General features: G+C 40.7%; 1 protein-coding gene across 7 annotated transcripts in view; it reads left to right on the top strand.

Annotated features, from left to right (window-relative positions):
- The window catches only part of srpk2 (SRSF protein kinase 2), a 76318-nt gene that overhangs the window by 19700 nt on the left and 43808 nt on the right, over positions 1–12810 (top strand). The window contains exons 1-2 of one of the 7 annotated variants that reach the window (XM_082542480.1): positions 9217–9415; positions 9781–9943. The exons of 3 other annotated variants lie outside the window; for them this stretch is intronic. In XM_082542480.1, the coding sequence (XP_082398606.1) occupies positions 9906–9943 (38 nt within the window). In that variant the 5' untranslated portion in view covers positions 9217–9415; positions 9781–9905. Of the gene's footprint in view, positions 1–9214; positions 9944–12810 lie in introns of those variants that run through there. 3 more of the 7 variants (XM_082542482.1, XM_082542481.1, XM_082542479.1) reach the window with 3 other exon arrangements.

The raw sequence follows: 12810 nt of genomic DNA, 5'->3' as shown, positions 1-12810 counted from the left end.
TTTTACTCGATAGAGAAATTAAACTATCGCGATAGACTTCGCCGCTCTTGTCCTCTTAAAAAAAAAAAAAGGTCAGCCAATCCAAATTAAGTAGCGCAGAGCCGAACCAATCACAGCCGCAGCGTCACGTCGCGTGACTTGTTATGTACAGCACAAGTGCCAAGCCGCACGTGTGTTTGTTTGGGAAGCAGCCAGCGGGTAATGGAGGAAATGAGTGTGCCGACTAGAAAAATCAACCGAGCGTGACCGAAGAGAAAACAGATGATGGTTCCAATGGCGGAGAGATTGTCGAACGGAAGAGCCATAGAAGTTCCGTAGGGTGAAGGTATTTCGGCTATTTCAAGTCTGACAAAAAACAGAGTAGCGTGCACTGTAAATTGTGCCGAAAGCAAGTCTGGAAATACAATAAACTGGTGCATGCGTCACACTGTGCGCCACGTTATTGTTTCGGTGAAATGAATTTCTACAATACTGTTACTGTTAATTCTACTCTCTGCAGTGTTTAAATGCTTACATATACACACAGTTACTGTCCCTCCACACTTACGACTCGGTTCTGCTTCTATGCCCCAGCTTTGTTTACTTTTTCCCACCGAGGCTTCTAGACTTCTGATTGGCCAACATTTCTGCACGGTTAGGAATCTAGCGCCACCTGCTGCTTTGGCATGTTCATAGCAGCGTTTTCCTTCATTTCTGCCTTTATGTGTGGACGGGATTATTTTTTAAAACGAAAACGGAAAATCTCCGTTTTCAAAAATACCCGTGTACGTAGCCTCAGTCTCTGACTGGAAGCGCTAATTCGTCATTCGGCTTTTGTCAGACTAAAGTAACTGTTAAAACTGTTTGAAAAGCTCAGCTATACAACAAGGAGAGATTGAGAATTTCCTTTTAGTTCTCAGTTTATTTGATATTGACAAAAGTTAGTCAGTTTTGTCTGTTCTTCTGTAAAACAAACTAAGATTTATTTTTAGAATTAATATTTTGTTTCTAAGTGGAATTGACAATTTAGTCTGTTTCATTTGTTCTATTTTGAAACTTAAACGCTTTAGCGGCTGCCTTTTGTGTAGTTTGCAATATTTGCCTTTATTTATCTGAAAAAGTCTCATGTTCCTTAAGTACATCTACCCTGTTGAACTTATTATGGGAAATAAATATTTAAATAAAAACAAGCTGCTGATTATTTCACATTTTACTTGTGAGCAACAGCACATTTAAATCTTACAAATATAGTTATTTGGCTTATATCGTGATAGATATCGTTATCGCCTGAAATGAAAAAAACATATCGTGATATGAAAAAAATCTCATATCGCCCAGCTCTACCTTCAACCTTTCATACCAAAAAAAAATGAATGTTTTAAGTTTTGTTCCCACAACATGGCGCTGTTAAGGGATTTATGACCATATAACTTACAAATTGCAAGTACAGATTCCCAAACGTACAGGAGCAGGTAGATCAGTCTAGTGTTTGGATTTTCTCCGGGTAATGAGGCACAGAAAGTGCAAGTTGCTTACCTTTGTATGTTTGGAGGAATTGCAAGCATTCTGCCCTGACCAGCGTGCTGCTCTCTGTGTTTGTGTGCATGTAGTGGGAAGGAGCTGTACACTTTTTTTCACTTCACTGGAAAAAACATGATGGGAGATGAGTAGGAAGAAAAATAGGGGTGGGGGGGAGGTTCAAGGCAAGATCCAAACCCATGAGGAGTCCAAATGTCTCGGAACAGGGCTTAGTTTTAAAATAATTCTACTGCATTTGTGATGTGCATGCTGTTGTTGACACTGCTTGCTGTGCCATTTAAACAGTACATATCTTATATGTGAATACATGATCCAGGCAACCCTTAAAAAGACTTTTTGAACTTGGTGATGCCAATTGATTATGTTTATATTGATTATTATTTGAATTAGAGCCCAACTAATGTAGTGAGATATCAGTATCTGCATATATAATAGCTGATAATTGAAAATTCAAAAAGTCAAGAAGAGATGGGAGAAATGCCATGACGTAGGGCTGCTCAATTAATCGAATTTTAATCACGATTACGATCTGGGCTTTCAACGATCATCAAAAATGACTGAGCCGATTATTAGCCCCTCCCTCATTTATCCGACACCTTAAAGGCCGGTCCGTGAAAATATTGTCGGGCATAAACCGGTCCGTGGCACAAAAAAGGTTGGAGACCGCTGATTAAGAGGACCCGAGGGAAGCTCGGAAAGCTAAGCAGATGTTATTTGGAGAGGAGAGTGACTGCTGTTGGTTGAAAAGAGAGGTAAAAAAAAAAAAAAAAACTTCAGTGGTGTTGCACACTATTTTATATTATTTTTTAAAGTCATTGTTAACCCTTTAAAGCCGGTCAGAGCAGCACGCTCCGTTTTGTGTAACTATTTTTTAAATCCCTGTAGAACCGGAACCGCGTAAGCTAGCGCAATAATTTGTTTTGCATATGAAACCGGAGGAGTTGTACTTACATCTTATGCCATCAGCTTGTCCTCGGTCACGGTTTCCTTCCACATAAAGCTTTGCAAAAATTGCATAAAAAGCTCTTGCAGGAACAAAAACATAATATTCCAGAAACACGCTTTGCCGATCCGATCAGCTGTTCGTAACACTTCCCACAGTGAAGCAGACGTCAGCGCGAACTGTCGCATGTCCGCCACTTCCTGGCCGAAACCGGAAGTGACGTCATTTTCACGGAAATGTAGTTTTTTTTTACTTGTAGGCCTTAAAAGCCTATACTGGTCATGTTTGACTTTTCTGAATAGTTTCTGGGATGCTTAGAACTCGAATTGCACTGCTGGAAATAGTTTATTTTGATGCACATGCTGTTTTCTTTGCAAATTTGCATCATAGGATTGTTTTTTTTTTGTTTTTCCTGCAGTATATAAAAATTGGTGTATCTCCAAAATAAAACTATGAAGACACTCAAAATAAATTTCCTGTTGTTGTAAACTATTTTTTGCAACTTTTTTGTATTTAAAGTTTTGAGGGATAAACCTCTTAAATTTCTCCAAGTAGAAATATATGTAAAAAAACAAAACAAAAACGATTTTCAATTTTTTTGTAGTTTATTGCACTTTTTTGCAATTAATGTAGTTACTATGGACTTAATGCATACATATTATTAAAATATGGGCTATAACAGTTGTATAGCAACTTGAAATGCTCCCACAAATGGCACTACAACATGTAAAAAAATAATATAAGGTCTGGCGGACTTGGTTCTATAGTAGGTCTTAAAGGGTTAAATAAATATCGTCAAATAATCGAGATCTCAATTTCAGTGAAAATAATCGTGATTATCATTTTTGCCATAATCGAGCAGCCCTACCATGACGTGACAGTAAAACAAGATTATTTGGCAACTGCATATCCATATTATCTATGCATAACAAAAGTTATAGAAATCTATTTATGTTGTGTGTAGGGCTGCCACAAACGATTATTTTGATAGTCGACTAGTCACCGATTATTTTTGCGATTAGTCGACTAATCAGATCATCATCCATTGAACGTAAAAGTACAGCTTATTGCACCAGCAGCATCTGCTCTTATATAACTATCATTAGCTTACAGCTTTAAGTGTTTAAGGTCTGTGCTAACTAAAAATAAAGACAATATGATAGTTAATTGAATTCTAATTAAATGTGCAGATTGTTTCGGTGGAGTTTAATAAACTCAGCCGATTTACTCAGGAACAAATAAAATACTGAAAAAAGCCAAACAATAACATTTTTAAGTTATCTAAGTGACTTGTATATGTTTAACCTGAGTAGGGCGGTGGGTTTGAAAACGATCTGCCGGGAGTCCGGTGCTCTCATGGCCCCCGGCTAGCTATCGAGCTAGTGGGTAACAGACGCCTCCGAAAACGTCGGAGCGCTTTTGAAAATATGTGGTGTCTTGATAAACTGAGCAGATATTTGAGGTTTACACAGCTACATTCTCGCCTGAAAATATGTTAAACGTTTATTTTGTGACCCAGAAAGAATAATAAGAGTAATATTAAAACTAACTAGCTGCCGCCATTGTTGACAACTGCGCTGGGCCGCGCTATGAATTCTGGGACACAGTTTCTTCTTCTTCGGGGTTTAACGGCAGCTGGCATCCTTGTACATGCAGTGCTGCCATCTTCTGTTTCAGTCCGTTATTACACTCTTAAATCCTGCTACTTATTCCTGCTTTTGGGATCTTACAAAGCTTCAAATGACGCGTCGACTATTAAATCAGTCGTCGACGATTTTGATAGTCGACGTAATCGTGACTAGTCGACTAATCGTGGCAGCCCTAGTTGTGTGTGTCTGAAAGAAAAAAAGATAAGACATCAGCCGATATATGAGATTTTCACTGACCAAATATTGGCGTTGGTATTGCTCTTAAACACTGTATCAGTCAGGCTTCAATTTAAGTAACAAAGAGCCATCGCCTGTATTAATAGGTCAACTTGTGCTCTGCTTTTCTGAGTGAGCTGGACTCTCATTTGTGAAAATAGTCTTTACTGTACAGGGCTCGCAAAATTGCTAGCGATAGCCGGTCAGGCTATATGATAGTCCGACGGGTGGGGCTGAGATAGATTTTGGTCGCCCGACCGGAGATATCGCTAGCTCCGGGACGTCGGGCTAGCGATTTTGCCAGGCCTGCTGTATAACGTTTGTGATTACCACGCTAGACCTCATTTTACCCTTCCAATATTTCTTTCACCTGACTTGCTTATTTAAGTATCTTAAAGTTCATTTAAACAATAAGCAGAGTTCTGCATTGTTAATTTACAGCTTTTTTTTAAATGATCACATAAGTCTAAGGTTATTCAAATGATATGAATTCATATCACTTGGTTTGATGTTTGAGTCATTTATGTCCTACACTGCTTATTTAAAAATAAAAAAGGTGATTCAACCCAGAATCTCAGGGTTGTTTGAGCTAGAGTTACCTTTGATGTCATTGTCAGGTCTGCAGATATGAGTCATTTTCTGTTACCAAAAAAAAAAAAAAAAACAATGGAAGGAAAAAAAAAGAAACTTTACAGTTTGTGTGTTTCACCCATCATTGTAAATTACTTGTGATCTAGTTCTTTAGGCAGCAGGAAATGTGAAGCTCAACGCTCCTGTATTTATTTTTGACACGTGTTGCAGTTTGAGTCTGATCCATATGGCAGTCTGCACAACTGCGGATCGGAGGCTCCAACTGGTCCAAACCATAGACTGCATATAAAAAATTCGACATAGCCATTGTGACGTCACCCATTGGCTTTGGGCAAAGCTTGAAGCCACAGTGTTAGCATTTCAGCCTCCATGGTTTCAGTTTTTCGGAAGCAGGAGTTACTATATTTGGACAAGAGGACAGAGTGCTAAGTTTTCAGCAAACACTGGGGTTACAGAACTGCAGCTACAGAGTTACACGCAGCTCTTATGCTGTGTCTCCAACAAAAGAAAAACAAATGAATCCAAATATGGAGGTGACGGAAGTTTAACATTTGAATCTTTATTTAGTCATGCATTACTACAAGTTATACAATTGAAGAATGAAAGGATGAATATGTGTCGCGACGCCAAACTGAGCTGGGATAGGCTTACTGTTTCTTTCAAGCTATTGAGCTCTACTTTGAGCTCTAGCTATGTTTTACAGCTCAGTAAAATTGGCTACTTTGTATTTTATTCATTTGCACAAACACAATTTTCAAAGTAATCTGCATAGCTCTGTTTCAAAGCAGAACTAGCTTGTTATTCTGTGTTATTGGTAATAAAAATAAATCAATTATATGTACACGGTTTTTAATTTAGTTCTGAAAATTTCAGATACGCAACAAAACACAATACATTATACTACGAATAAGCTTATACCGAGTTGCCATATGTGGAAAAATAATATTTTGCCATTTTCATTTTCTTTTAGATCAAACTGTTTTTTAAATATGTGTGTACTGGCTTTCTTTTGGAGTCAGCCTCAGGTGGTCATTAGACGAACTGCAGTTTCTGGCACTTGGACGTTTTCTTTAGAGTTTGCAAGCTGGTCTAAACATCCATACTGTCACACTCATGGACAGGTTGTTTTGTGTGTGTGATTGTGTGTGTGATTCCACTTGGGGGCGGTGTTTCTGCAGACACAAACAAGCCTGCTGACACAAAAAGCACAGTCACTGTTAAAGTAACAGCATATCACTCGCCTGCATTAGCATGCACACACATACCCCCACCACGCACGTATGGTGCACATTGTGTATGAATATGCTTATTGTGTATATGATTGCTCTGACTTCTGTCTGTATTCCTCTGTTTTAGCATACTGTATGTCCAGAAGCAATTTGCAAAAAGACCAGTGTGTGTCTACGTCTGAGTGTGTGTTGCCTATATAAACCCCTTTTCTCTCCCCAGTATTCACCAAGCAGTGAGTAGAAGTAGGCCGCTTAAAGATAGCTCCCAGCAACCTCAATACCAGCTCCTAAAATATATCTGCTCATGAGAGTCATCATCTCCCTCCCTCTCCCTCTTTCTTATTCTTCTTTTGCTCCTTCTTCTTTTGAAAATAGAACAAGAATCAGACTTTAAGTGTGCAGATTGATGCCCTGAGTGAAATACTACTCTGTGTGTGTGTGTGTGTGTGTGTGTGTGTGTGTGTGTGTGTGTGTGTGTGTGTGTGTGTACTCAGGTGTTAATGTGTGATTTACTTGAATAAGGTATACATGCCTTACATAAGACTTATTTCAATGAAGAGGTGACATCAGGATTGTACCAATGGACCCATCAAATTTAGGAGGATTTAGAAGTGATGGCACCCATGAATTTCTCTGTGGTCTGACCCCACTGTGGAAATGTGTACAGCTCAGAAAGACATGTGTGAAAGGAAAATAACCACATGATACAAAATAGGGACTGTTTAGTACTTAGTCATTAAAGGATCGGTGGGGTCTGGTCACTAAAGGAACCCTGCTTAAAATGGATTAATGACACAGTTCATATATAACATTTAAAATGTAGGTACTAACAGATCATTATTCATTTTTAAAAAAATTAGTCTGTTGTATGTATCCCTTAAAAGTTATAAAAATACAAGTCACTATATTGCCATCTCCAATTTGCCTGTTTTGTATGATCAGCCTGTAACTTCAAAGCTCTGCACCTGAAAGAAAAACAAGAAAAGGACACTGATCTTGTCACTGAAGCTGAAACCTACAAAAGTTTTTTACATTTTTAATGTTTTTCTTTGTTTTTTAAACATTTACCTAGAATCATTTAGGATGCTGTATTTTATACTCCAAGCTTTACCATCAGGTCTATAATAAGAATTATGGGAAAACTGAAAAATTCTCACCTTCATCTTCAAATCTACACATTGAAGCTGAGCCTTTGCTTATACTTTAAAGTTTTTGCCTGTAAGATTTTTCAGATTGCCAATATTTGTTGGCATTAATAAATATTTTAGCCGTACAATAGTTGGAAATGATTACCCTTTCATTCGCTCTGATATTGTGATCCCTGCTTAAATCTTTTGCTTTGGTTTCCTCTCACAGTCATTCCTTTGCATAACCTAACAATAGTGGGCAGAGTGGGTAAATATGTGCACTGTATGTAAACCTATTTGTCATACTCTTACACCTTTGTTCTGCTGTGGGCATCGGCTACCCTCCCCCACCTCCTGTGACCATAAAAACAAAAACAAAAATGGTTATTGAAAAGAAGTGAATAAAAAGTTGAGTGCGCTCTCTCATATCGGCTCAATATTCTTCCTGCTGTCTGGATGCGCTGAGTCTGAGAGTGTTCTTTACCCCCCATTGGCCCACATCCACAGAGAATGAGGACAATAGTTTGGCTCTGAGACATGTGTGCCTAATGTAGTCCTTTTATGTGGGAAAGTGGAACTGTATGGAGATGGGAGAGAAAGAGGATCATTGTGTTCCTGGTTTTCTTTCGGCCTCTTTTTCTCATACATCTGATGGCTCTCAGATGTTTCGACCGCTTACTAAGAAAACACATTTATTGCAGCATCTATAAAATCAGTCACAGATCGTTTGGTTGTAACGATGTTTGTGGAATGGTACTGTGATGGCACGATCATGTTTTGTTGTTATTCATCATTTAGTAGATGTTTCGTTTTGTTCACTCCAAATTAAGCTTTCGGTAAAATCACCCCTGTTAGTGTCCAAAAACAAAGTGATGACCAAAGTGATTCCAGTTCATTTTCAGCCGGGGCTGAGGGTACATACTGAAGTTCAGAGAAATCAGCTGTCAGTTTTCAGTGCAGTTCGTCCTGTGGGAACCATGAATATAGATAACTTTATGGCCATCTATCTGATAATTGTAGCTAATGTGGTCTGAACAAAACTGGCGACTTCCAACCAGCTGCTACCCATAGAGCCATACATTTAGTAACTAGATGTGTTTGTGCAGTAGCCTGATGGAATTGCCATACAAAAGAAGTTATGACATCAGGCTGGTGCAGAGTTAATTACATTCTGTAACGTCAAAGCAGCCATGCTTACTAATTTGCAACATTCCCTGCGATGACCTAAAAAAACACTGAGATATTAAAGGTGTGCAACCGTGTTAAGAACAACACATCGCAGCTGAATAATCCATCAGAATCTCTCTTCATTTTAAACACTTTATGGATATAAGCCCAAACAAGTCAGTGTCGTTTCATACAGACAGTGTAAACTGCAAGCAGTTTTATGATTAATGACTAATCAGCCAAATAAGCCCCAGAATGTCCCTTCAAGCCTGCATACACTCGTGCACGCATCTCTCCACACACCCACACAGCAATATTGAGGTCAGATTGGGAGAAAGACACAGACCCCCCATCATGGCGCACCCTCTGGCTACCTCTCTGTGAGCTGTTCACTCATGTAGAAGCAGACCCATCTGCCCCAAGAGATGGCACACAGAGGGCAGAAAAGTACGAGGCGCACGTTTACGAGCAAGAAAAAAACAGAGGTGGAAATTAGGTTTAGAGAAATTGAGAAAAGATGCCAGATTTTGTGTGTGTGTGTGTGTGTGGGGGGGATCTGTGCTGTGTTGCCCTGAGATACAGGATGTTGTAATAAGGCAATTGAGAGAGAAAGAGAGAGAGACAGAGGAAGACTGTGAGAGCGATAGAGAGAGGGGCTGGACTATGTAATAGAGGAAAACGGGGGAGGAGGGTATGCCTCAAGGAGAAGTGCATTCATTTTTCTGTCGGTGTGACAAGCCAACTCCCCCTCTGCCTGCGCAGAAAGTGGAATGCTCCGCCTTGCTCTGGGCTCTGTTGTTGTGCAGAGCTGCAGAAGGCCTGACAGAGCCAGCTAGACAGAGAGGAAAGGGTGAAATGCATCGACAGAGACAGACACGCTGTGGATCGAGAGCCTGTGAATAGATTTCATCACCCGGTTCAACCAGCGACACCAGAGAGGAAGGAAACAAAGAAAAGAGGGAGACAAGAAAAAAGGTGCTTCAGTTAAAGGAGGGAAAGTGAGAGAGAGAGAGGCAAGGTGAAGGAGGAGAAGGAAGGAAGGAAAGGGAGGGAGGAAGGAGGCTCAGACATGAGGAGGGGCGCCTGACTGACATTGCTGCTCTCTCTATCAACTCGCACACACACACACAGGGACATAGGCAGACACACACAGACTGTGCACTGCACAGTAGCTGCTCTTTTATCGCCCTCTGTGGAGCCTCGTCCCCCATCCTTTCTTCTCTTTAGAGTGAGAGGACATAAGACAGAGAGGAAGGAAGAGCAGGAAGAGGAGGAGGAGGAAAAAGACGTGAAGGAGGAGAAGGAGGGGAGGCAGTAACCCTCTCCTCTCCTTTACTCAGACAAACAACCGGGGGTGATAGAGAAGAGCAAAAAAACAAGAGGTGTGGGGGAAAAAGGAGCTTTCTGTTCCATTTCGCCGTCTCCTGTGGTCCCTCGGCCAGAGAGCGGCTAACAGGCACCGCTCATGTCCGTGAACTCGGAGAAATCCTCGTCCCCTGAAAGGTAACACCTCATCTTCCTCCTTCCCTCTCTCATTACTGTTCTCATTTTGCCTCGATATGTTAGTTTGCATGTCGTTTTGTTTCTTCCCACGAGCCTCTTCCACCACCACCATCCCCCTCAGCACCTCCATGTTTTGTCTCCTCTCTGTTTCTCTTTCTGTTTCTGTCTCCGTTCCTTCAGCCTTGGTTCCTTCTATTGTCTGGGTCACTAAGCAGTTACTGTAGCAGGGCGAAAAATGCAACGGTTTATTGTTGCATGGTTCTGTAACATTTCAACAGAGCGTCCTTTTCTGCATGCACATATGAGCATGTACAGTACATAACACATCTCGATCACACACACACTGTTGTAGACAGATGCATGAGCTCACGCTGCCTTCCGAGGCCGTAACATTTCCTATGTGACAACAATACATGCACATACGAACACACGCAGTCTCTTTGTGGTGCTTGAGCTCAGAGCTTACACAGCAAGAGTGTCAACACACGTCAACATCAGCACGGCCAGCAGCAGCAGCAATGCATCTCAGCAGCAGTGCGAGACAACAGATAACCACATGACGCACCTTAGTGCATAATATTCCCGATCGATTGCTCCTTCGGACACAACACAACCTCTTTGCAAAACACACTCACACCCAGGCAGCTTAATCATAATTTGATGAACTGCAAATTCATTGTAAATATACATACCAAATCACCAAACAGTAATGATGAGTGTTAATAGCAAGGTCACCAGGCATTATCAGTGACATGGTACACCTTGGCTAATTGAATACACAGAAACTCGCACACCGTACATTTTTCTAATTGCCAGGACAGGATACACTACGCTGAATGACAGCTACATGCATCAGGGCTAAGCATTCCTTATCTCACCCTCGTTCAGTCAAGATTGTGCCCTCTTTAATAATTTGTACCTATTCGTACCTAATTAGTCACCCCACAGGATCAAAGTGAACACAGTGCTTTTTTTGTTTGTTGGTATGTTGGTTTGTTTAGGGCTACTGAGGTAATCCCGGTTTTTAAAGCCAGTCTTGATTGCGTAGTTCTGGAAGTAAAGATGAGAGAAATGTTTGGGAGCAAAAGCTCAGTTTATTGGTAGTTTCCAAGCAGTCAAACTAAAAGCGAACCTTTGCAAAAGCTTTTTCTTTTCTTTTCCTTTTTTAACTGAATGCATGAGAACATATATCCATTCAGATCTAATCGGGAGAGGTCCACATTCCCATTTTGACTGTGCAGAAAAGAGCGGAAAGAGCTCGATTTGACGGTTGCTGGGGGGCAGGAGCAGGCAGACTGGATGACTCAGGTAGCTAGTGATGCCGTGCCAAGTACGATCAGGCAGAGCCACTGCCATCCACACAACTTGGTGCCAGGTCCCAGACTGGCACACTTAAAACATATGGCGCAGTCGGCACGTAGATGGGCTAAAGTAAATGGGCAGTAACAATATCAGGCAGTATTACATGGGCAGTTGGGCACAGAGGAGAGTGGCTTTTTACTGGTCTCACAAACTAAATTGATAAATGGCATCAGATGCACACACACACACACATACGATAGGCTGGTGATAAAAGTGAATATGTGCATGTAAACCGTCATATTTATAGCATCTAAACAAATAAATTCTGCTTCCTGACCTTGGGTTCTCCAAATGTACAGTATCACAGCTTTCATTACTCTGTCCAGTTTTTATTTTCCTACCTCCATTGTTTGGGTCACAGCAGTCTCTCTGTAATCAAGAATAATGCAGCAGTCTCTTGTTCCACGGCAGGTAACGCCAAAGAGTTGCACTCATGCACGCACTGCTGCCTCCTTTAACTCCTGCAAGCATCTCCTATGACCAGAGCTGTAGTTCTGTAGAGGTTCTGCATATAAACAAGAAAATTGACATCCAAAGAATTTTTTCTTGCTTTCCCCAACAGAAATGAGCAGAATTGTTATAAAGATATATTTTAATAACTTTTCTCTTAAAGTAGGGTTTTATTTAATCACATGCGAAATATAGTTTTTTTTTGTCAGATGGGCAAAAACCAAGTGTTTTCAGTCAGCCATTGATTACATGGAGCTGCAGTGACAATCATTTCACACTCATAGCTGTGAAGTTTTGCTGCTTTTCTGAGTTTTCTCTCTGAATATGAATAGCTTTGATTATTGGACTCTGCTGACATGCAGTAATGATTGAAATTAGTATATTGGTTATTTTCTAACCCCATATGTGAACATGAACTAGTGTGGAAGTTTGACTTATTTTGCACTTTATTAGGGGATTGCATTTTAAGGTCAAGTGAACTTCAGAATCTATGTTTAGCTTTTTTTGTGAGACAAATCAGCTCAGTTTCTTTGACTATAACACCATCTGTGCCCCAGATGCCATGAAACCATACACACATGCATGCACACACTGTTGTGGGGTGCTTTTCATTCGGGATGTGCAGTGATATGTTTGTCACAATAAGTGGATTTGATGTGTGTTAAGCTAAACGGATGGACTCGTCTGGCCTGAAAAGAGCAAGAAGCAGTGCAGTGACAAATTTCTCCTGGAGACGCTGCACTAGGAAGACGATCCCTGTTGTGTAACTTAGCACTTGAGGCATAGTGGAGATGGATGGAGGACGAGAAGTGTGTGTGTATTTGTGTGCATGTGTGTGCCCGTTTGAGGATATTTAAGTGTTTTGACGTCTTTATTGCGTGTGAGCAGCTTAAAGCAACTTTGTGAAGGGTGACGGCACGTCATTTTAGGTCATAATAACGGATGCTGCTGGGTTAAGGGCTTACATCCTTAGAAGACTTTCTTGGGATTAAACACAAGTTGAATAAATAAACAGCCAAAGGTCAAGAGTTTAAAGGCTTTCAAAGGCTGGCTTG

Source organism: Aulonocara stuartgranti (assembly GCF_965226115.1).
Source record: "Aulonocara stuartgranti genome assembly, chromosome: 7".
Classification (NCBI taxonomy): Eukaryota; Metazoa; Chordata; class Actinopteri; order Cichliformes; family Cichlidae; genus Aulonocara; species Aulonocara stuartgranti.
The sequence above is the reverse complement of the archived record's forward strand: the minus strand, read 5'-3'. Positions and strand labels throughout refer to the sequence as shown.